This window comes from Plectropomus leopardus, chromosome 16 (assembly GCF_008729295.1).
Source record: "Plectropomus leopardus isolate mb chromosome 16, YSFRI_Pleo_2.0, whole genome shotgun sequence".
Taxonomy (NCBI): Eukaryota; Metazoa; Chordata; class Actinopteri; order Perciformes; family Serranidae; genus Plectropomus; species Plectropomus leopardus.
In genome coordinates, this window is record NC_056478.1 from 20,397,716 (window position 1) to 20,420,989 (window position 23,274).

General features: G+C 37.8%; 1 protein-coding gene across 1 annotated transcript in view; it reads right to left on the bottom strand.

The window, feature by feature from the left end:
• LOC121955966 (nesprin-1-like) overlaps window positions 1-23,274 on the bottom strand; it is a 109,495-nt gene that overhangs the window by 27,530 nt on the left and 58,691 nt on the right. Inside the window, 29 exon segments of the mRNA XM_042504064.1 lie at window positions 287-381; window positions 841-985; window positions 1,258-1,412; window positions 2,332-2,445; window positions 2,666-2,848; window positions 4,251-4,440; window positions 5,481-5,614; window positions 5,959-6,045; window positions 6,048-6,125; window positions 7,210-7,365; window positions 7,456-7,611; window positions 8,048-8,224; window positions 9,276-9,425; window positions 10,441-10,623; window positions 11,839-11,971; window positions 12,942-13,141; window positions 15,108-15,239; window positions 15,385-15,555; window positions 15,825-16,010; window positions 16,697-16,789; window positions 17,722-17,922; window positions 18,117-18,248; window positions 18,898-18,981; window positions 19,514-19,655; window positions 19,755-19,858; window positions 20,396-20,839; window positions 21,095-21,172; window positions 22,522-22,620; window positions 22,946-23,032. Coding sequence (XP_042359998.1) covers window positions 287-381; window positions 841-985; window positions 1,258-1,412; window positions 2,332-2,445; window positions 2,666-2,848; window positions 4,251-4,440; window positions 5,481-5,614; window positions 5,959-6,045; window positions 6,048-6,125; window positions 7,210-7,365; window positions 7,456-7,611; window positions 8,048-8,224; window positions 9,276-9,425; window positions 10,441-10,623; window positions 11,839-11,971; window positions 12,942-13,141; window positions 15,108-15,239; window positions 15,385-15,555; window positions 15,825-16,010; window positions 16,697-16,789; window positions 17,722-17,922; window positions 18,117-18,248; window positions 18,898-18,981; window positions 19,514-19,655; window positions 19,755-19,858; window positions 20,396-20,839; window positions 21,095-21,172; window positions 22,522-22,620; window positions 22,946-23,032 — 4,289 coding nt within the window.

Sequence of the window (23,274 nt, forward strand, 5' to 3'; positions counted from 1 at the left end):
AAAAATATTGCAGGGGAAAGGGGAAGGATGATTGCTGTACATGCAATATTTTGGACTTGAACTAAAAATTCATTAACCTAATTAATCCCTTTTTACACATACACTGCAAACCTGAAATTATCAAGACATTGCGAGGAGCTGTATGTGAGAACATACATGTCTGAATCATTTGGACTGGACATTAAACATCCAATTGAGCCTATGTGTGAAAAGAGCTGATGAATGAATTGGCATGTTTATTACAAACCACCATATAATATCCATTCAAGACTTTTCCATCACTCACCTTTTCCCTCCTGTTTCCGTTTCCATTGACTGGACTGCCTGACAGAGAAGACCCTGCAGAAGCTGGTGTCCAATAATAATTTCAGCCTCATGCCTCTGTAAAATGAGAGATAAAAAGAGGAGAGACTTATAGCGCAAATCTCTATTAAAACACATCCAAAAGTCAGTGTACTGCATTACACAAAAAGGTAAGAAATTACAACAGTTTGTGCTGATAAGGTCATTAATTTAACTACCTCAAGCCTTTATTACTAAATATTTCTAGTCATCCAGTGACACACAGGCAGAATACATGTTTATCTAGAATTAACACTAGTTTTCTAATGACACGTTAGAATAGCTGGTGAGTTAGCTTTACTTTTAAAGATTAACTGTTATTTATTTTGAGTTATTTTTCATTTCTGTGTGCCAAGATGCAAAAGACTTGAAGCACCCCTGACTCTCAAAGATTTTAGGTCCTATAGACATTCGTACACTGGCCCCATGTGGTTGGATAAATCTAATTAATATCTCTGCAATGAAAGATATGTAGGAAATCTGAAAAGTGTATTATACCTGATGGACAGTCAGCATATCTTGGAGGCTGGAGAAACTCTGAGGGTTTTTAGACAGTGACTCCTCCAGCTTCCTCTGGATAGACTTCAGATTCGTACACTTCTCCTGAAAGTTTTGGGAATGCTGATGCTCAGCCTGCAGAGCTCTGAGGGAAAAAAAGGACAATCAAGACTACAACTGAAAGCTTCTTTCAAAATGGACACATCAAAAAATTATTCAGTCTAGTTATTACAGCCTTGCACATCTTGTAAAACAAAAGGTTATGTTATACATCTCTGCCAGATAAAATGAAATTATTTTAAGTGCTCCTGCAAAGAGGAGCTGATTATAGCTCTCAGTGAGGAAATACACAACATGCACACTTTATGGATTTTTATTTATTTATTTAATTATTCATTTTCAACTGAACTTTCTCACCTGTTAATGTCAGACATACGAGTCATGCTTTCTACCAATTCCCTGCTGAGCATGTGCAGCCTCTCGGTCTCATGGTCGTTGATGGTCACATAACAACTCATCTCCCTGACGTCAACCAGCGATGGAAACAGACCACAGAGTTCCAGGAGAACCTGCTGCATATCCAAGAAATAAAAAAAAGAACATTTTTAGTCTGCTGTGAGCCCCTACAGACAAAAATGAGACAAATGCCAGAAGCCCATCTCCTCCAGCTTGCTTTCAATGTCTTGGAATAAAGATATATTGTTGCTGTAGTTGTGGGGTGTGCTGACTGATTCATGTCGTCAATTCATGCATTGACTGAACTTTAAGAAAACATTCCACCTTAAAAGTTGCCTGTAGCTACCAGCAGCCTTTGGGCAGCACAGCAAATTATATCATTTTTCTCAGCCTCTACCTAAAAAATGATGTCAGTGCAACAGAGGCAGTTGCACTCGGGCACACTTTGGCCAAACTCCAGAGGTGGTCCATCACAAACCCCACTAGAAAAATTTAAAATGGCAATACAGATGTGAATCAACGCGGCAGGGTTTGACTCAATGCAGCCAAAAGTGTCAGTAGAAAAGCCCGGCAAGTTTCTATAATTTGGGGGTTAGGAGGTGTAAAGTATAGCGTTACTATGGAGCTAGTTATTTGGCTGTGGGCTACAACTTGAGCCCTACTTTTCAGCCTTTATTTGTTTTTAAGTGGTTGGTTTTAAGTATAACAAATTAGCAATTAGCAGCTGTACACATGGATGAGTGGGCAGCTATCACTGGAGTGCTTTGATGCCGAGGAAATCCACATGTAATGATTTTGAGGGCAGTTCTGGAGTTATAAGGAGCATCTTTTTCTGTGACCTATTAATAGATTTGTTAGTGAATGAAGATGATACTGATATCCTTGGAGAGTGTAATCACACTGACAATAAAAATATGTGTAACATGTCTGTCCGCCACCCATCAACTCTTCTTCACAGTTTGAAACGCTCTGCTGATTTAAAAATGATAAATACATAGATGTACAAGAAATATCATTAATAGGATTCTGACTAACCTTTGCAGTGTCTGCATCATTCATTTTGGTCCGAAGTTTCAGCTGTGTGTTTTGTGTCTGCTTTTCAAGAGCCTCCAGTTGAGTTTGAAATAGTTTCTGTTGCTCCAAATCCTCCTGCACGCAGAAAGAAATGTGAAAATTGGATTTGTGAAATTTACACACTGTGTAACAGTTTCACATTAAACTTAAAGTAAAAAGATCTATTATAACTATATATAACTATAATATTATATAATATCTTAAATCAATTCCTAAACTGTTAAATTTTACAGTTAAAACCAATATTTCTACTATTGTTGTAAAATAAATGTGATATATCCGTTATTTTCATCACCTGAACACCTCTCTTTTTTCCTGAAATTGCCTGGCTCAGCAGCAGGACATCACGTGACAGCAGTCTGGTCTCTGATTGGATTAAATTTGAGACCAGTGGATCTAGCTGTCCAATGAGAGGCTTGGAAGCTGCAAGCACATCTCCCACACTTCTTTGCAAATCCTCGGCAGCATCCTGCAACTTCTAGTGTTACACAGTGTCAGACATAAAACAACCAGTTAGCAATGAGAATATAAGGAGTTATTTAATCCATATATCTATTTACTGAGACCTTTAATTGGATATCATTGATCAGTATTTCCTGCTCATCTCTCCAACTATTTAGATCAATACACATTTAAAAAACTTAAGACCACAATGCTATAGCTGCTTTTTATCCTCTTGGAAAAAATGGAAAGAGAAAACTCCTGCTTTATACAAATGGTTCAGAATCAGGTATTCCAAAATACACCTTTAAGAGTACTTTTGAAGTGGGGTCGAAATGGAAAAATTACATGAATGGAGGCTCGATTTCTTTTTTTCTGCATTACAGTGCGAAACAAAATATGCAGCATCTGGACTCTGCAGGTACAAGTACAGTAGATTTGGTGAACGAACAAACAGAGCAGCCCGAAGCTGATATTTCTGCCCATAAGTGCATGCTGTCTTTTTCTTTTCAAGAACAGGAGACCAGTCACTGAGAAACACACTTAACAAAATTGTGAATGCAGTGCACAGCGCACAGGAGGCATCAATTGTAAGAGGACTTGCATAACTTCATGACAATCAAGCAATTGAATAAGTATGTTATTTAACTAGTTCTGTCTGCTCTCAGGGACCTTTAGCAATGCCAAAATTTAGTTTCAATTAAACTACTTCAAATAAAACAAAATTTTACAATGGGAGAGCCCTAAATAAACAAGTTAGTGTTGCTCACATGAATATATAACCAGCAGTTTTAACAAAACATATCTTGGTTTTGTACTGGTTTCAACTGAATATATAAGGTTTTTCAGTGTTCTGATTTAGAGTTGTAGAATAATGTGACAAATTCTGAATATTTGAATATTTTACAGCGAGAGGAATTAATTCCTTCTTTCTCAGGAGAAGTCAACCCAGATTCATCAAATCTTACACACTAACAACTTTCTGCATTAGTAAACTTGTAAAAACACTAAATGTTAAAATAAAAGGATCCATGTGGACAACAGAAGTTCCACTGAAATATGTCGATGTTTTTAAAGTATACCAACTAACAACCCTGTATTCGAAAAGCTGTGATTGTGAAGAAATACTACTTGTGAAATGTTTTAATCGGGAAATATTTTCACACAATGCTTTCCTTAACAAAAAGGTTTTTGCACGTATGTTGTGTTTTTATGTAAAGAAGCTATCAGCCCATACGGCTAACTCAAATATTTAAATTATTATTGACCATAAAAAATAAAAAATTAGTTGGCTTCTATTCATTTACATATTGCAAGAATTTACTTTGACATTACATCAGGGATGACAGAGCCAATCTATTTGAATCAACAATCACTGGGGTACACATTTTACATTTCGCTGTTTTATTCAAACGCAGCTAAATGTCGCCTGAACTCACCTCCACTGAGTGAAGCATGGCCTGTTTGTCCTGCTGAGGTGAACATCTTGACTGCTCTTCCCACTGACGCCTCAGTGTTTGCAGCTGAAGGGAGCACTGATCAGAGAGGCGCGTGTACTCCTGCCAGCGGAGCAGTGTCTCTGCAGTCTTCATGTGCTCATCTTTTAGCTCCAGCACCACGTCCTTCCACCTGAACACGATTCATTAGTACTTTATAGCTCTGTAGAACTTTAAAGTGTTTATGTGTATACAGTAAAGCTACTATAGTCCAATTATACTGTGGTGCATGATTTTATGGACGTTTGCAAAGTGTGTGCCATCTGATCACAAAATGATAAAATGTTTACACTTTAGTGCAGGTGAAAAAATAATGAAACTGACAGTCAGAGCTTGGCACTCTTATCTCACTAACTGTACAGTATTTGAGATTCACAAGGACACAGAGGTTAAAGAGTCTTACCATAAATCCATTTTGAAATAACACACAGTATATTATCTTTAAATTAATATTTTCACTACTTTTTTTACCTGATTCTGATTAACCCTGACTTAGACAGGTATGTAAGCCAGCCGCTGGCCTTGTATTGGCATGAGTAATGTATTATATGTAATAGAAATTATTTATAATTGGAAAAAAAAAAAAACACATTTCATGTTTTCATCTGAAAACCCATGTATTTCAAAATCTTATACTTCTCGTGAGCTTAGAAAACAGTCTAGTTTTCAGCTTTGTGACAATGCATTTTAAAGATAATCCAGTGGGTATTTAGTTGATTGCTTAAAAAGAGGAATAACTTATCTTGGAGTACTTATAGAAAAAGGATTTAGTGGCATCTAGTGCTGAGGTTGCAGATTGCAACCAACTGAATACCCCTCTACTCATCCCACCCTTTCCAAGAATGGAGAGAAAATCTTATGGTGGCCCTCAGGTAATGTAAAAACCCAAAAGGCCTCATCCAAGGCTAGTTTTTAGTTTTGTCTGTTCTGGGCAACTGCAGAAACACTGGGATGCAACATGGCTGAAACTGTAGAAGAGGACCTGTTCCCAATGTAAATATAAATAATAATCAATGCTTCCTACTCTTACTGCTTCTTTATATCTATTAAAAAAAAATCTGAATCAACAATTTAGAAATACTTTTTTTTTCTTTTACTTGACAGCAGTGATTTGCAGACTTTGTTGCTGAATCTGAACCTCTGATTCTATTTTGGTTATGTCAGGCCACTAACCGTTTCTGCTCTCCTCTCATTTGATCATCCAGCATTTGTGTTGTTGCACAATGAAGACTCTTCACTAGACTCTGATAGGACTTGTCCACTGACGCCCAAAGCTCTTCTCCCTTTCCGGCCATCTCCTGGAGCTGCTGTGCATGAAAAAAAAAAATTATATTTTCACTTTAAAGGTGAGAACTTCTCCAAAGCCCTCAGTATTGTCACTGGTACTGAAGGCTTGATGTCGATGAATGCCCACAGATTTACTAAATCTGTCAAAAATAGATGGAAGTGCTTTTATATTATATTACTTTGTAAATTGAAGCTTAAAAGCTGTCAAGCCTTTTGATCAACTTATTCGAGCAGTTGAAGCTGCAAAATGCCCTTAAATTTATGTTTAGGTCATTATGATCAAATAGAACATGTGATTTTTTTTTTTTGTGGCTGTAAAGCCTTTCATTGCACATGTGTACGAGATATGATGGTAAATGCTCACCTGGAGGAGGTCCAAATATCCTTTGGCCTGCTTCAGTGAGAACAGGGGCTGATGCTGCAGAGCACAGCGCACCCTGGTGGTGTGCAGTGTGAAACCTCACTTAGATCTCGCTCGAAACATCTCCACTCCTCTACGGTCTTCTGCAGAGCAGGTCTCACAGCGTCCATCTGTAAATGGTCACAAAGGGAGACGGGTGACGTCTGGTGACGCAGAATCCCTGACAGCTGAAAGGCTTTTATCAATACTGTTGAGGAACAAATTCCTTCTTTTTAAAGAAATAAAGCACTTTTCTTTAATGTAACTTAGTGGAAGTTCAGCCAGAAAGACTATTTACCCTCACTCATTCACAAATCTCTCGCTTCACTCTGGCTTCTTCTCTGCCGGCTGACCATGGGCGTCACTCTAAATTAATCTAACCAGATTTTACAACAATCTCTCCTAAACCAATCATATCATCACTTTCCAATTTTAAATGGTTCTCCTCTATGGTGATCAGTTGTCTTTTTTAGAAAAAATAGACATGACCATCCTCAACCCCATTCACCTCCAGTCTTCAGTGCATGCAGTGCCAGCTCCTGTTCCTTTATCTGAACTAACCATGGTATTCCCCTCCCCATTAATGTCCATGGTGTCTAAACGCAAAACTTTTCACTATTCACTTTTATTGTGCCCTATGCAATAAATTATTGTTCACTATAAAATTAAGTTTTCTCTTAACTGAATTATAAATATGTAAGAAATATTAACAAACAAACAACATTCTAACTTCTATTGTAATAATAATAATAATAATCATATAATAATAATATAATAAAAATGATAATAATAATAATAAACTATTGAAACTAAAGGTTATTCTTTGGACCATTTCAGAGGATTATAGTTATACACATCAAACACTTACCCTCTATATGAAACCTGGTTGCATAATGCTTTTAACTTTTATTCAACTAACTGCAGAACAAAGACATAAATATTTTCAAAGGGTGGAAAAATGACTGGAGCATTTGTCCGTTCATCATCCAGCATGCTGCTGGCATTATGTAGTCATGTCAAATATGACACGACTACATAAATTCAAGAAGACCTAAATATGTCATTAAGTGTAATATTTAGCTGTTCTCATTTCCTCAGTTTTCCCTAAAACAGTTGCATTTACACAACATCTTGGTATATCTTAATATCTTGGTATATTACATTTATTTATTTTCCTCTGGCACAACTTTTTTCTTGTCTCATATTTATTTTTACCTGTTGACTAAGATCCCCAGAAGCCTGACAAACACTTTCTGTCCGGCCAGAGAAGGAGATATCACAAGGGTGATCCTCTTCCTTTTCAACATGCACTCGTGTGACTTTCAACTTTTGCAAAGCTGCAGCCGCCTCCTTCACTCTGCCCGCAACAGCCTGGAAGAAAAACATGAGCAGTCTCAGATCAGAGGACAGCAGCAGGAGAGACGGTTCAAACATACACCTGTTTCCATCCTGTTCCTGTACCTCCCACTCCTGCAGGACCTTACGAGCCAGAGTTTGACTGGTTGGCTGTTTCCACTGATTTAGCTGCTCTTTCTGCCGTTCGATCCAGCCGTGAAGACGCTTTAACCGCCTCTCTCTGTCTGCCCAAATCTGATGAATCTGTTCAGCTTCACGAGTCTGAGGGGGCAAAGCCGAATAGTTTGATTCAGTAGAAATAAAAGTTGCATCATTTCCTTTCAGTCATTTGGAAAGTCACCCAGTACAAGCCTTTCACAACGTTGCTGACATGATTTGAGTTATGTTTATGGTTTGACTAATGGGTTACAGTGATTATACACTGTAAACCATTTGCTGATTTTGTGCTGACACAACATGTTTGAGCTTTTTTTTTGCTTGGTGGCTCTCTTTCACTGCGTTTCACACATTATATTTCACATTTTAGCCACTTAGCATTTCCCTAAATGCACACAACAAATACACATCTGTTTGTATACAACTGCATTGGTATCTCAACCTCTTCTTAATGAAGCATATTAAACTTAAAAATAAAGAATAGGTTACAGTTGGAACATTTAACCGTGTTTTCCTGTGTATTTGTAGCTGAAGAACAGACCTGGCTTTCCAGCTTTCTCTGAAGGTGAAGCCACTTCAGTCTGAGGTCACCAAGTTCCTCTGCAAACACTGTACGTTTGGAGTGGAGAGCCCGGACATCCTCTCCCACCACCTGAGGCCCAGACTGGCTCAGGAAATCAAGAAGGAGCTGCGCTTTGGCCATGCCTGCCTTTAACTCCTGAGACAGAATTTAATTTACAAAATAAATATTTACAGAAATAAAGATGTTTACAGCCTGATATAAAATGGTTTTGGTCTCTAAATCTCCTGTTTACATTTTATTAAGGCTTAAAATGATACATATTCATACTTTTTTTTCTTAAGATTTTGTTTGCTTTTTTGCCTTTATTGGGATCGGACAGTTTGAGCATGAAAGAGGAGAGGGAGGGGATGACATGCAGCAAAGGGCCACAGCCTGGAGTCGAACCCACAACCGCTGTTGCAAGGACGCGGCCCCTGTACATGGAGCGCCTGCTCTACCAGGTGAGCTAATGGGCACCCCAATAACAGGCTGTCTGCAAGGCTTCACTACAGTCTGAGTCAGATTCACCCCTCACTCCTCCACAGCACCACTCTCTCGTCCATTCATGGTCACTTCTGGCTCAAAAAATCCAAGATGGTGATGGCCAAATGCAGAATTTAAGGCTTCGAAAAAGGTATCCACAAACCAAAGGGTGATGTCATGGTGGCTGCATCCATTACTTATATCAGTCTATGATTTTCTCCCATACTTTTGCCATTATGAGAAATCAGTACGCATTATCCACCACTAATGTTATGGTGGAACCTTTTTGTGCTTCTGAATTTGTTTTTTTTTGCATTTCTTCATATTTTAGATGCCTGACGATAAAGATATTTACAGTGCAATAATATATATCCTTACTATATTTAGCACTGCAAATGATTAGTGGTGTTTTTACTGCATTTGAAAAAATATTTTAAAACAAATTAAGCAAAATTTCGTCAGATATTTCCAAAGAAAAGAAACTTAAAAAGTCATTTAAAAAATATGTCTGCTTATGCAGAATTTGTTTGGCTGATTTATGTTGTGTATTAACGTAAATTTAGAAAATGTGCAAATTTTGAATGCTTTTTCACTGAATGTCAATCAAATTTCTCAAATTTACAAAATTACAAATAAAAACACAAACACTGAAATAACCATTCAAATAGATCTACTGTTAAAACAAATGCATAGGAAAAAAAGCAGTCAATGGAGGTATAAAAACCTGGTAGTGCTGCAGAATATCAGTAATCTGAGCAGCATCTTTGGCCTTGAGGATCATTTCTTTCTCCTGGTTCAGCCGAGCCTCCGTCTTCTTCAGCCAGTCCTCTAGGTCAGACAGCAGCTTCACCGGCGGCCACGCAGTCATCAGCCGCTAACACACACCAGACCACAGAGAAGAAAGTGATTTTACCTTTACATGAAGTACTTCTCATCTCTTACTTAACTGGTGTTAGCTGCACCAGAAGCTCCAAAGCCTGTTTTGTTGGTCAGTCACCCTTTGGTGGCCACAGTTTTTGTCAAAAGAAGCTGAAATTTGGCATGGAGGTCAAGTATGTATGTGTCTCTGTGTGAAGATTGCTGGTGTTCATGCCAATTGGCTAAAAGTGTTTGTGAGTTTTTGTTTCTGGAAATGCATGGACACGTGGATACACGTATGTGCTTTTGCAACTTTGCTTTCATTTGGTATATAATTAATTAATCCAAGCCAGATAACCTTACAGTAGTAATCACTTCTATTACAATCTAACTTTTGTGTTTGTCCAAGTTATTTAATCTTTCTTTGGCGGATGAGATCTTTCATCCTCCTCTGTCGTGACTGCCAAAATAAAAGACATTAAAATGAACCTTCCGCAAGACAAACCTGGCAGGAGTGACGTAATAACTGTTATAAGGTAAAACACCAGTTTCCATTCACTAGTGATAAATGGTAAGAAAAAAATAAAAATGTCTTTTGATGCTTTTTTAAGTCCTCCCAAACTCCTGGTCCTAAATCACCCTCAAAACTGAGTTCAACAGGGTTTACACTCCCCTTCACTGCTGGGAACCAAGAGCCTAATTATTTTTGAAAACCAACAGCACTCCTATGGAATTTAGACCATTATATTTTAATGGAAAATAGTACTGTGCAAAGTTAATAAGACATTTGATGGCCCTGGTATGGGATAAAGGCATTGCGACCATAATTTATTTACTTAATTATTCCACAGTGTATCTCACAGTTACAGTGCAGCTACCATACATTTCAAACTGTGTTTTTTTATCATGCAAAGGTGATATATATATCCATCATAAATATTGTTTTTTCTCATGCAAATGTGAAATATAACCATCATAAATACAGTTTTTTCTCATGCAAAGGTGAAATATGATAAACATAAATATTGTACCTGCTGCAACTGGTCTTGTATCTTGGACAGGTCAGAGGTCAGCTGGCTCCAGCTGGCCTCCAGCTGGGCGAGGTGAGCTCTCAGTCTGGGACAATCAGCCTCCCTCAGGTGGAGCAGCTGAGTGGCCTCCCTGGCTGCCGACACCTTCTGAACTAACATGGTTTCAGTTTCCATGGAGAAGTCCTGTAGGATGAAATAAGACCAGTGTCAGAAAACCTGTCTGTCATGTGTGTTTAATGCATTTAATACTGATGACTGCATCTTAATTTCCCAATGCATCTTACAAGGGAAACTTTGGTAGTTTTAACATTCACGCTATTTTCCCATATTTGTGTGTCCAAGTGACTGATGGGAAAAACAATTTTTGAAATTGGCAGTATTGTACTAAAGTGTTGCAGCCATCAGCTGCAAAACAGGCAGCAATGTAACCCTTTTGATGCAACTGCACACTGTCAATGTACATCCACTAAAAGTGCTTGTTTTTGCCACTGGCAGAATCAGATTGGTATTAGAAGTGTTTTTTTTATTTGTTGCTTGATCTCTTTTGTTTATCATTATCTTCCTGCAACAACTCGAGTCTTGACACTTCAGAATGATAGTTCTCCTTGAGTGAGACTTGCTTAGACACAATAACATACAGAGCAGATCAAACGAAAGGTAAAGAAAAACACTGTATTGCTCTGCAGAATCCATAATGTTGTCAGACACCAGCAATAACAATCTGAGCCTGTTAGTTACAAAATCAAGCTTTTATAGTGGACATACAGTGACAGTGCACTATTGTCCTGAAGGATAACCTTGCAGCTGGTTTCACACCTGCAGAGCTCTTACTAAATACAGTGCATTTACTCAAGTACTGTACTTAAGTATGAATTCGAGATATTAGTAATTTACTTGTTTTAATTCTTTTCATGCTACTGTATACTTTTACTCCACTACATTTCAGAGGAAAATATTGTACTTTTTATTTCACTATTCACAATATATGTTTTTTTGTTTTTAGGGTGTGTGTGTGTGTTTCATAAGATTTTTCTGCATTGGGTACTTTTACTACTACTTTTTTGACAATGCATTTTCACAGGGTGATATTAGCATTTATACTTAAGTAAATGGTCTGAATACTTCTTCCAACACTGTCTAAGTACTGGACCAGTTTTAAAAAAATGCTATTCCCATTCATGATGGACACAAAAACATGAAAAATGGTTAAAAAATACTAGTTTCCCTTCAGCAGCTGGTAAAGTATATTTTTTATATCTGTTTTCAACATTTAGAACCTGAACTGTCACTCATGTGAGAGTTGAAAGTGTGTCAAGTATTGTGATTAAATCACCAAAAGATAAAGGAAAACATGTGTTATTCATAGATGAAAATGCCCTCGTTGACAATATGCCTTACCAGCAATTTGATCAGATTGTTGTAAATACACTCCTGGTTCAGGTCAGAGGTGTCGGCTAAGTTTGACCAAGTCTTCTGGTGTTCGTTGGCACCAATCAGCCATTCATTGACTGAGGTAAAGTCAGTCTGGAATCTGTGGGGAGGGTGAGAAAAACAGATAGTTCATCAAGCAGGGCAGAACATGACTGCTCTTTAAAAAAGTGTGAGTTAATGACTTAGGTATGGGTCAATGCGGAACAAATGTGTTCATGGTTGGAGTCATAGATGTAGACTAAATATAATCATAATGAAGTGTATGAAGTGCTGATTGTTAGGTTGTTAAAATATATTGAGGACTTTCAGGAGGGATGAATTTAGAAATGGAATATTTCAATATTTATATTTTGAATATTTTTCAATTTTACTGACTTTATCCCAGGGAATATCATGATATATAACCAAAACCTTATGTTAATGTATCCCTAAAAAAGTTGTGTTCAGGGTACACGTGTCTTTGGAGATTTCACACCGTGATGGATTTGAGTTTAAGCTTTCTCTTTCTTCAAATGGGCCTCGCTGCTACAGAATTTCCCTCAAATGCCATCAAAGCCTCTCAAAAATACTCTCTGCATTTATGATACTCTTCAGGGAAGAAAAATACATTTTAGACTGAACTCAACTAGACTGATCTCTGTTTTTTTGGAAAAATATACCTTAGGGACAGAACTGATCTTCATGAAATAAAAAAGGGGGAAAAAGAGTAGACAGAGACTTTTGCAAGTATTAAAAATCAAAAATACTATAAGTACATCAAATATTTTAAAGTACATCAATATCAATACATGACTCGGCCATAACTTCAGATGAAACACACAGAATGACCTCTGACCCCATGAGATGAAACTCCTTCCTAGATGCCTAATTGTTGCTTTAAAAGTTCTGGAGAAATTTCTGATACAATATTTTTCAGTCAGTATACATAAAAAATGCTGATGTGTTTGTTCCTTACAATAAAATAATGCTCTGCAATTATTGAACCTACCTGGCCGACACTGATAGATGACTGCTGCAGAGAAGTCAATAGTCTGTCTTTTATTTTAACAAAAACTGGCACTTGTTCCCACCTGGTGCGGCTGTCCTGGATATCTCTGCAGCGCTGACTCTCCTGCTCTGTCCGTCTGTAAGCGCTCTGCCATCGCAGCTCCAGAGCGCCTCCTGCATGACTGACTGTGGCAGCAAACTCTGGCTCTGTCTGCAGCATCTTCCCCTGATCCAGGAGAAGTCCTAAAGCAGCTCTGCTCTCATCCAGCTGGACCAATGTTTGCTGAGTGAAAAGAAGGACCACCAGTGCTTAGGCTGAGTTTACATCAAACTCTGTGAGATTCTCTCAACAAGCCAACCCCACGTTAATAACTGAAGAGTGAGTATGGACCAACTGTGATGTAAAGTAGAGAAAACGGTGGTTTAAAAGAGTGTGATTCTGTGAAATGTAAAATGGCAGAGGATAAAGGAAAAGTGAAAAGAAAGGTGAAAAGAAAAAAAGAAGACAGAGGGAATAACAAACAGGATTACAGGGCTAAACTAAATGATCACACTGCAAAAATAACTGATTCACCTCATTCAAACAAACTCCTCCACTGCTACGGCAACAGATTTTTCTGTCTCTGTACAAATATGTCTCTCCAATTTGCCCAATGCAATTTGAAAAACTATAAATACAACCGAGGAAAAGAGAAACTTTAAAAAAGTGGTCTAAAGGAACATCATCTCCCAAATGTGATGTCTGGAGGTAACAGAGAAAGAGAAATTTGTAAAAATGTGAATCAGCTAAATGTAAGATTTATGACCAGGGTATTATCAATCTACCAATCTCAGGAGGCTGAACCCAAAAAAACACCAGCATCATCCTCTGTTTGACCTCCGTTAACCTACTTGTGAAGGAAGTATAAACTCAATAATTACCTCCGCTAAGGAGGTTGTGCTTCTCAAAATAGTTTCACTCTAAAACTGCTTATTGGCATTGTGGCTTTAATTCTGACGTCATTTTGATATTTCATGTTTTCTTTTTATTCATGAGGCCAAAACTGATGACTCGGATGTTTTTTAATAGTCTTAATACAATTTAGTTCTAGTTGAGCTAAGTAGATTTTTTAAGATCATTACATCAAACGTTAACAGTAAACTTCTAATTTGTCAGTCCCTCAAAATCAAACTAGAGTTCACCTTCTGGTTGTATGCCTCTGCCAACCAGTCAGGTTGCAGTTTATATTTGAATCTGTCCAGACTCATATATGCAGTGAGGACTTTTATAAAAGGTAATAAGTGTACATTTTTTGAGAACATGGATGTTTTAAACACATCTTCCCCTCAGCAGCACAGAAGATCTATACAATCAGCACAGTTGTAAGGGGCAAGATTAGTGTCATTAATTCAGTATTTGACCAAATGTCTCCCCTTCTGCTCATGAGTTATGATGTTGAATAATGGCCAAAAATGCGTTTTTTCAGAACTTTGTGACATCACAGTGAAGTTCACCTTTGACCTTCTGGATAAAAAAAAATGTTGTAATTTAATCATCTGTTCAACATTTGTGTGAAATTTTCTCATTATTAGCCTGTGAGATTTTGACTTACGGCCAAAATCATGTTTCGTCAGGTCACGGTCACCTTTGACCACCAAATTCTAAACAGTTAATTGTTCAGTCCAAGTGGACATTTGTGGCAAATTTAAAAGACTCTCTCAGGGCTTTCCTGAGATATCACATTCAGGAGAATGTGATGGAAGAAGTTACACTGACCTTGACCCTTGACCTTCACCAACACCAAAGTCTAAACAGTTCATTGTTGAGTCCAAGTGGATGTTTGTGCCAAATTTGAAGAAATTTCGTCAAGCTTTCGCAACTCTAGCTTTCACGAGAATGAGACAGATGGACAACCTGAAACTATAACGCCCCTGGCCACGGCTGTCACCAGCGTGGAGACATAAACACTGCAAGGGCTGTTTTTTTATGGCTATAATCACCATTTCATGCATAAGCTGCATTTAGCTTTAGAATATATACATGTGATCATCTTCTTTTCTACACTGGAAAAGAAGTTTCTTCTCTTTCCTTCACTATGCTAATTCTATCACTACAGCTCCCTTCACCTTCTCATGAATTTAAACATATATACAGTAGATCAGGCTTGTTCTCAAGAGGCATGCAGTGAAATGTAGGAAATCAGTAGCAGAAGTCTGACGATACAACAGTGAAATTCAATATGTTTGTGTGCAGTGTGAATGGTTTTTACCTGACAGGCATCTTGTCGGTGCTGTGCTAACTTCTCATCATCTCCCTCTGGTTCCCCGCTGCTGATGAAAGCTTCAGCATCATCCAGCAACCTGCCAAGTCGACTGCAATTATCCTCCCACCGGGTCCACTCCTGCAGCAGGTCCAACCATAAACCCACACATCCATTTTAACATTTGAGTACAACGACCCCAGAAATTCTTGAACTATTCCGCAAGAAAATCCACATTTGTTTATGTATGAATTCATATGGCCCTCAGCAAATGTGCACTACAAACCTGGATCCTCCTTTGAGAAGCCACTTCCTGTTCCAAAGCCTGTTGCTGCAAAGCTTTGGCTCTGACTTCCAGCTGTACCCGCTCATCCTCCTGACACTTGAGTGCTTCTGGCTCGCGTTGGAACAGATGCTGCACGAAAGCCAGCTGAGACCTGAGGACCCGAAGGAGCTTCTGGATCACCAAGAGACCAGATTTATGACAGAAGAGAAAAGGGTTAATTGTACAGTAGACCTGATATAAATAGAGGAAAGTGACTGAGAACACACACTGACTGTGACTGAGATCTAGATATCTTCTTCTTGAGTCTAATCATTAGTTTGAGCACTGGACGTCTCTTTGAAAACCATCAAGGGGCGTCTACACACTCTTGGGAAAGTTCCTAGTTTAAATCAAGTCTTTGCCTGCTTATAGAAGAACTTACTGAAAGCACAGTGAGATACCTCGTGTCTGCAGAGAGCTGCTTGAAGTTGGCTGCGGTTGTGAACCGGGCTCGTCTGCCCCTTTGTTAAGCATTCTTCACCCAGTTCCAGGAGGCGAGTTATCCCCTGAAGCAAGGACTGGGAAACTTGCTGTAGCTTGGCTTTTTCCCCTGGACTCTCCCTCAGATGTTGGCCCAGCACACACCGCTGAGAGATACAGGAAAAGGCACAAAGTTTAAGGAAAATACCATTAACTTTTGCAACTACTTTGATATTAGTCTGTAATCAGGATTGGTAAAATGCTGGTTTATTTTCTGCCACGTCTCTAGGCCTCCAAACCATTTTTAATGGGTATTATGTCATTTTTTTCTGATTTCTTATGAAAACTGAGAGATCGGCTATTAATTACGGCTTCCACATTTAGTCAAGATATTTTTAATTCAAATTCATCTTTATGATTTTCTGAAAGCAGAAATTATAATGCAGGAGTTGCGGCCTTTAATAGTTGGAATTTCTTCTCTTTGACACTAGCTTTCCAAAAATATATATTTTATTCAATCAGGAAGTCACATTGAGATCATAATCTCATTCGCAAGGGAGACTTGAGTACAAAGTAAAAAAAATAAAAATAAAACATATAAGATAACAATGAGAAATCTGTGTATCATTCATTCTTTTGATAAGAATGCAGTGTCATAAGGTGTGTCACTAATAAATCCAAGAGCTTAGTGAGAGAAAGCATCTACATGGCCATTCTTGTAATGTAATTTTGTTATAAAAGTTAATTAAAATGTCTTAAATATCTATTCATAAGGCATTTTATATCAGTGTGCATATAAAAAGGTATATGTAAACAAATGCACACAGACAAAAAGCTGCAAAGCACTGGTTACCTCCAAACTGGGAGCATCCTTAATGCTGGGGAACATGTCACTACGTCCCAGTTCAATCTTGTCCAAAATACACAGCTGGTTGGAGGAGAGCTCCTGTGTGACAAAAATTACTATTTGTTTAGTCAGAACAATAGTGGAACAAGCATTCAGATCCTAATAGTGCCAAATATTATGTGAAAAAAATAACAAAAAAAAACTATGCAACAGAATTTCTCCTTTTATATTAGTATTTATTACTGGATTATTATTACTGATGCATTGCTGTATAAGCAGCATTTTTAATTTTGAAGGTGGTCTAGAGGGAGATATTTTAATGTTTTTTTGTTTAATCTAGAGCAATGCATATTTCAGTCGCTGATTTTATGTTTTTTATGCAAAATCTAAATCTGCAGGGTCACCAGTATCTGTGAAATAAATAAAACTACATTATTTAACTACATTTCCCTCTGATATGCAGTAATGTACAAAAAATGGAAATACAAAGTACCTCAATACTGTATTAAAGTATACTGCTTGAGTAAAGGTGGAACAAATTGCCAGAAGTCTTGAGACAATGCTGACCACTTTGAAAAACAAGCTAAAGACCGACCATTTTATCACTGATAATTACTGTCTTTTAAATCAAATTATTTGGTAGTTTGTTTTATTGTTTATATTATGTGTGCATTAGATTGTTTGATCTATAATTGTACTCTATGTGCTTTTACCTGCTTGCTTGTATTGTTTTAATCATTTGTGTTTGTAATCTGTATAGTACTGGGTGACTTTCAGGTATGAAATGTGCTAGTAGATACTTTCTACTACTGGTTCAGGCAATATACTCATTAACTTAATAAATTAGAAATGGTATCAAAACAATAACATTACCATTTAAAATTACAAATGTGGATTTAGAAAAAATTACACAGCTATTAAGCATCATAATAAAAAAAACAAATTTCAGCCCACAAACTTGTTAAAATGGTAATTAATGCTGTGAAAAATTACATCATGTAACTGATCTAGGACTGTTTTGTATGTCAAACCTGATGTTGGTGTGTGTTTCCCAGATGTGCAATGAGCTGACTGTGTGATGAGTCGATGACCGGCTGGACTGTGTGCAGACAGTCCTGAAGGGACGTCAAACAGTGGAGAGCTTCTGGTTTTTCCCTCCAAAGCACAGGTTTGGTCTCAGACTCCACTTTACTCAACAGCTCAGACAGAGTCCCCAGCTCAGTTGATACACACTACACAGAAATTCAGTCAAAAACAAAAACAGTATTTTTAGAATGAAAAGTGGACAAATTCAGTCCTTTCTCAACAGCCTGTTTGCACCTTTTTTTTAAAATACAGTACACTGTTTTCATAACAAAGAGCCACCAAAATGTGAAGATATGTTGGATATTGTAATGTGTGCTTGAGTAGCATTATGGTCTGTCACCTCCTGCTGTAGCAGCCTCAGCTGGGGGTCATCTTCACCAGAGGTCAACAAAAGGTCAGTCAAAGTATCCAGACAGAGAAGGACCCTCCGCACAGCCTGGTACAATTCCTCATTTACACCTGGAGAGCTCACCTGAGAATAAAATAACGAATGATTAAAATGACTTCACACAATGTTTGCTATGATAAAGAAACTTTATTTAGTACTGTGGTTTGATGTGAGGAACATCTTTGTTCTTGTTTCATTTAAATTTACAATTCTCAGAGAAATGTTTAACTGTGAATCAAGCCAGTTTTCTACTAAACTACGACAAAATACATCCACACACCTTTACATGTTTGCTGTTAACACCAACCATCAAAGCATTTCTTTAAAATAAGCCATTTTGATTTCCTTGTTAAGCAACACAGATATCTCTGTGTCCACTAACAAGTCATATTGACTAGTGACACATCCAAACTGACTGAAAAAAATTTAAGTTTGTCAACAAAACCAGGATCAGGAGGCATTTCAGCATGATACTGAGACTGTGATGTCAATGGCCTTCATTAGGTGTTGCAATGTAATAGTTATTGTGAACTTATTAAATATCACCCCTGACAAATACCCCTCTATCATATACATAAAAAAAAAAACACACACAAAAATAAACCAATAAACACTTTAAACAATAAAAACTAGAAAGAAACAAGCAAACCCCCTCTGGAAACTACCTGAAACTAAACTGAATTGAAAATGAAAATTTAAAAAACTAAATAAAAATAAAAACTCTGGTACGTACTATTTGTCTCAGCATGGTGATGGACTCATGTGTCCGCTGGAGAACAGCAGAAGCACACCCGGTTGATGTCAGCCTCTCTGCGTCCTAAACAAAAAAGGAATCAGTTTCACAGAGACTGAAGGGAAAAAGAAAGGATATATTACAGGAATAACTGGACAGGATGCAAAAAGTTAAACCTTTTGCTGAATTCTTTAGTTAATTTTTCCATCAGGACAGATACATTTTTACTTGGAATTTTTTGGACTATAATTTTCCTTCAAATCCAACCAATAATAAAGTTTATTTTTCGAGGTAAGAGCCAATAGTCCCTCTCATTATATTATACAGAACTAGGAAATTTAGAAATCTTAAAGTGAAATCAGTACAGACGCAATCTTGTCCTCCTTTAGTGCAGCTCCTACTTTTCAAAGGTTAAGCTGTGAAAATGCTCTATCCATTTTCACATCTATTTTCAGTGCTCTGAAAATAGATGTGATGTTGAAGACTGTAGCCTTCGCATCTACCTTTTAGAAATACTATTGCTTCTATCTATTGCAACCCCATCTCAGCTCTCACCCGTCTCCCTCCTATGCTCAACAGCTTTTCAAAATCTGAATTAAACTCTGTTTTTCCCCACCTTTTCACAGGTCATTCCATCTCCTGAGTCAATCTGATGCTCCTCCCTAACTTTTTTCAAAGTGGTCAGTTTTTGAGAGATCTGGGTATGAAGTCGACTCCAACTCAGCTGCTCCTTGTCATCTTCTTCATGTCCAGCCGAGCTAGGGGCAAAAGGGAACAAATAGTATGCCTGAGTAGTGTGAGGTCTGCTATGTGCGTGCAAGTTTTAAAACTCATAAAATCGGCGCTTTGTGTTTTACCTGATTGGCTTTTCTGACGACTTTACGGCTTGTTGGGATTGTCCCTCGAAACCAGTGTTACTGGTGCTGACGTCACTCTGCTCCCTCAACACATGAAGAGTAACCTGAACATTGATGAGAAAAACGGGAAAAAAAATACTGTAACTATTTTACTGTTCTCTATTGTGTATTATTTGAATGTCCTTTACAGGAAACGCTGCATTAGACATAATTCATATTCAGTGTTTTAGTGAGTGTTGAATTCACACTAAACATGTAAACAATCAAAACAGTATCTATCTATTATCTATTATTATGGTACACATATCTTTAGTTTAAAGATGGATGGATGTCTGACTGGTTGCTATGCTACTTTGTTTTAAAAAGTAGAAAATCTGAGGAAGAGAAATTTTATACAATTTGGCTACATTTTAGGGATCACTTCAATTCCGTGAAATCTTCCAACGAGAGTTAGGATTGCATCTGTTACCCTTTTGACCCCCCTCCCTTTCTGCCTCTTTCTAATACATTTTATGCTATACATTTTTACTATTAACATGCTTATATATGTATGTTTTGTACAAAATTACTATAAAATAATAAATACAAATTTTAAAAAAAAAGGTGGGAAATCATTGAAAAAAGGCATCTTAGACACTTACCACGTCTTGATGAGGAGTTGTGAACAAAGATGGATATTCGCTTCCCTCCTCTATAAACTCATGAGATCCTCTCATGGCAGTGAACGGATTCATAGGTCTTGCAGGAATCAGTCTTGTGTCTTCCACTGCGTCTGCTGCCTTTGAATGACGGTCAGCGACGAGGGATTCATGTTTTGGTGATCCATGCTGGTCCCGTGAGGCTGCAGCAGTGAACTCGCACTCAGCTGCTGGAGCGGCTGCAGCAATGAGTGGCTCAGCTGTCACAGTTTTAGGACCAAATGCTTTGCCATCTTTTAAATCCATTGTTATTAATCTGCTTTTAACATTTTCTAATCCAGACTCTTTTGAATGAAGCCCAGGCTTCACAGAGAGCAGACCTCTTTCAGCACCTTTTGAGCTCGTCTCCACTTCAGAGGAAAACTGGCCAGCCAAACTCTCCAGTGCCTGGAAGACAAATGAGATTAAGACTTTACTGAAAAGGCTCAGTCTCTGCTACACTTAGTGCATAAAGACAAGGTCGGACACATCTTAGAATTATAAAAATATCACAAATTTTTATTATTATCACCAATTTATCTGAACAGGTTTGTACTTTAACTCTGAGGAAATAAATGCAATTGTAAGAAAGACTTCTGAAAAGTTATGGACAAATGTGCAACATGCCCAAAGTCTGATCTCTTTAACAAAAATATAATTTACCTGAACTTCTGGTAGTGGCTTAATTTCTGCAATATCCTCACTTTGCACATCTGAGGCGCTGAGTGTCTCATCTGGGTCCTAACACATGAATTGTATTAGTATACAAGTACAAACTGAATCTGCGCACACGGCGACACACACACACACAGATAAACATGTCACTCTCAGTCCGTGTGTGTGTGTGTGCACACGTGTGTGCGTGCGTGCACAGCAACATCTTTCAAGCAGCTGCTTCTGACAGCGCCAGAGTGGATTCATCTGGTAATAGGACAGCCTGCCTCACACACCTTCATATGAACATGCGAAATCCACTAAAATCCTCCATGCCATAGAAAAAAAGAAATATTAAAGATGAAAATTATTAAGTGAATCAAAATATAAATGAAGGAGGACAAGTATGTGAAGGGGAGCCCAAGAAGTGTTTGGTTTCATTCCAAAACATTGAATTAGTCTTATATTTTTGAAATTCCTTATCAAGTATTAAAGCTGGGGTAGGCCGTTTTCTGGGAAAAAACAAACAAAAAAAAAAACAGAATTGAGAATACACCCTCCTCCTGCTGCTCTCGCCTTTCTGTCCATAGTCTTTATAGAATAAACTGAACGAGCCCTAACCATTCATTTCAATAATCCTGATCATGATCGTAATCCCGATGCCGTAGCAGCCCGTCTGTGCAAATTACTGTGTTGTTTTGTTTGCACACTTGTGAGCCTGTAAAGCCCTTTGAGATAACTAACTGTAATTTGAAGTTCTAGCTAGCTACACAAAAATGAACTTGAATTTGCTGCAGCTGTAAGTCTTTAGCTGTTAAGAGAAGGTTTAACTATTAGCAACATCTTCTCTCCATCTCTGAAATGCTGTATCGATATTAGCACTTGTTTTACAGCATTAATTGTCAGACTCGCTTTTAGAGGCTCTTCTTGATAAATCCATCTTCCTTTTTTGGGTAATTCTGCAGTGTAGGCAGTTGTTGACAATGCTGGTATAGCAATTTTCTCTGGTGGATATTTTTGCCATTGAATCAGGCTTTCACCAATTGAACGTGCATCTGAATATGTAGAACAGCCAATAGGAACGCCATCTGGCTAAAATGACCTGTGATTGGTCAAAGTCTCTCGTCAAGAGCTAGACTTGCTAAAGCCAGAAAACAGAGCCAAGAACACTTCTGTTTCTTTCAGACAACTTGAATTAAAGTATGCTTAAAGTTTATTGGGGATATTTGCCCATTAAAGCCAAAAGAAAGAGAAAAAACTTCCCACCCCATCTTTAGGATGTGAGGATGTGAAAAGGTCGAAATTAGGCGATTTTTGACTAAGCTTAAATCAGATCAATTTTTACACTGTTAATTGTGACATTTTGGAATGAAGCCCATAGTAAAGAGACACCCAGGAACATGCTCTCCTGACCTGTAATCATTTTTTAGATTTACCTCTGGAATACTGCATGTTAGTGTGTCAGAGGACGAAGAGTGATAACTCTCGTTTTCCTCATCCTCCTCTTCCTCTGAATTAGGCACCTCAAAAGCCTCCTGGTTTTAGTGACAAGGGTGAATAATATGATCAAAATTGTGATTTAAAAGAAAAGTGGAAAGTAAGTTGTCTTACTAATGAACACTCATTCCACCACCAAGCCCAACTTCCTTGAAAAAGTCACTGGTTTTACCTGATCTTCCTTATTTAGAAAACACCCTTCAAAACTCTGCTACCAGAGGGAATCCTGGACTTAGAGGCTGTGACTGTTATTCCCCAAAACGGTTTATTTAAGTGGTAGGCAGCCGCAAATTGTCAGTACGAGATTATTAAGGAGGACATGTTTTAATTACCTTAGTTTTACCTTCTTATGATAACCATTACCTGGGCCGAGTGTTTTTGTGGAGATCTGTCCTGCTGCTGTGCTTTTCCAAGATCCTTACAGGTTTCTTCCTCCGCCTTAATCTTGCTCTATGTTTGTCAAAGACACAAGAGACAGAAAAACAGAGAGAGAATGTGAGAAATGTTGAAACATACACCGTAAGTACAGTAGCTCTATTAACAGAAGACACAGAACAATCTTGAGTGTGTAAAGACACATTTTATAAACGATACACACTGGTTTAATTAGCTGTTGCTAACAAGAAACGCCCTTGATCACTTAATTTAAAAGCACAGTATGTAACTTAATCTGCTTGGGGTTTCCTAATAAA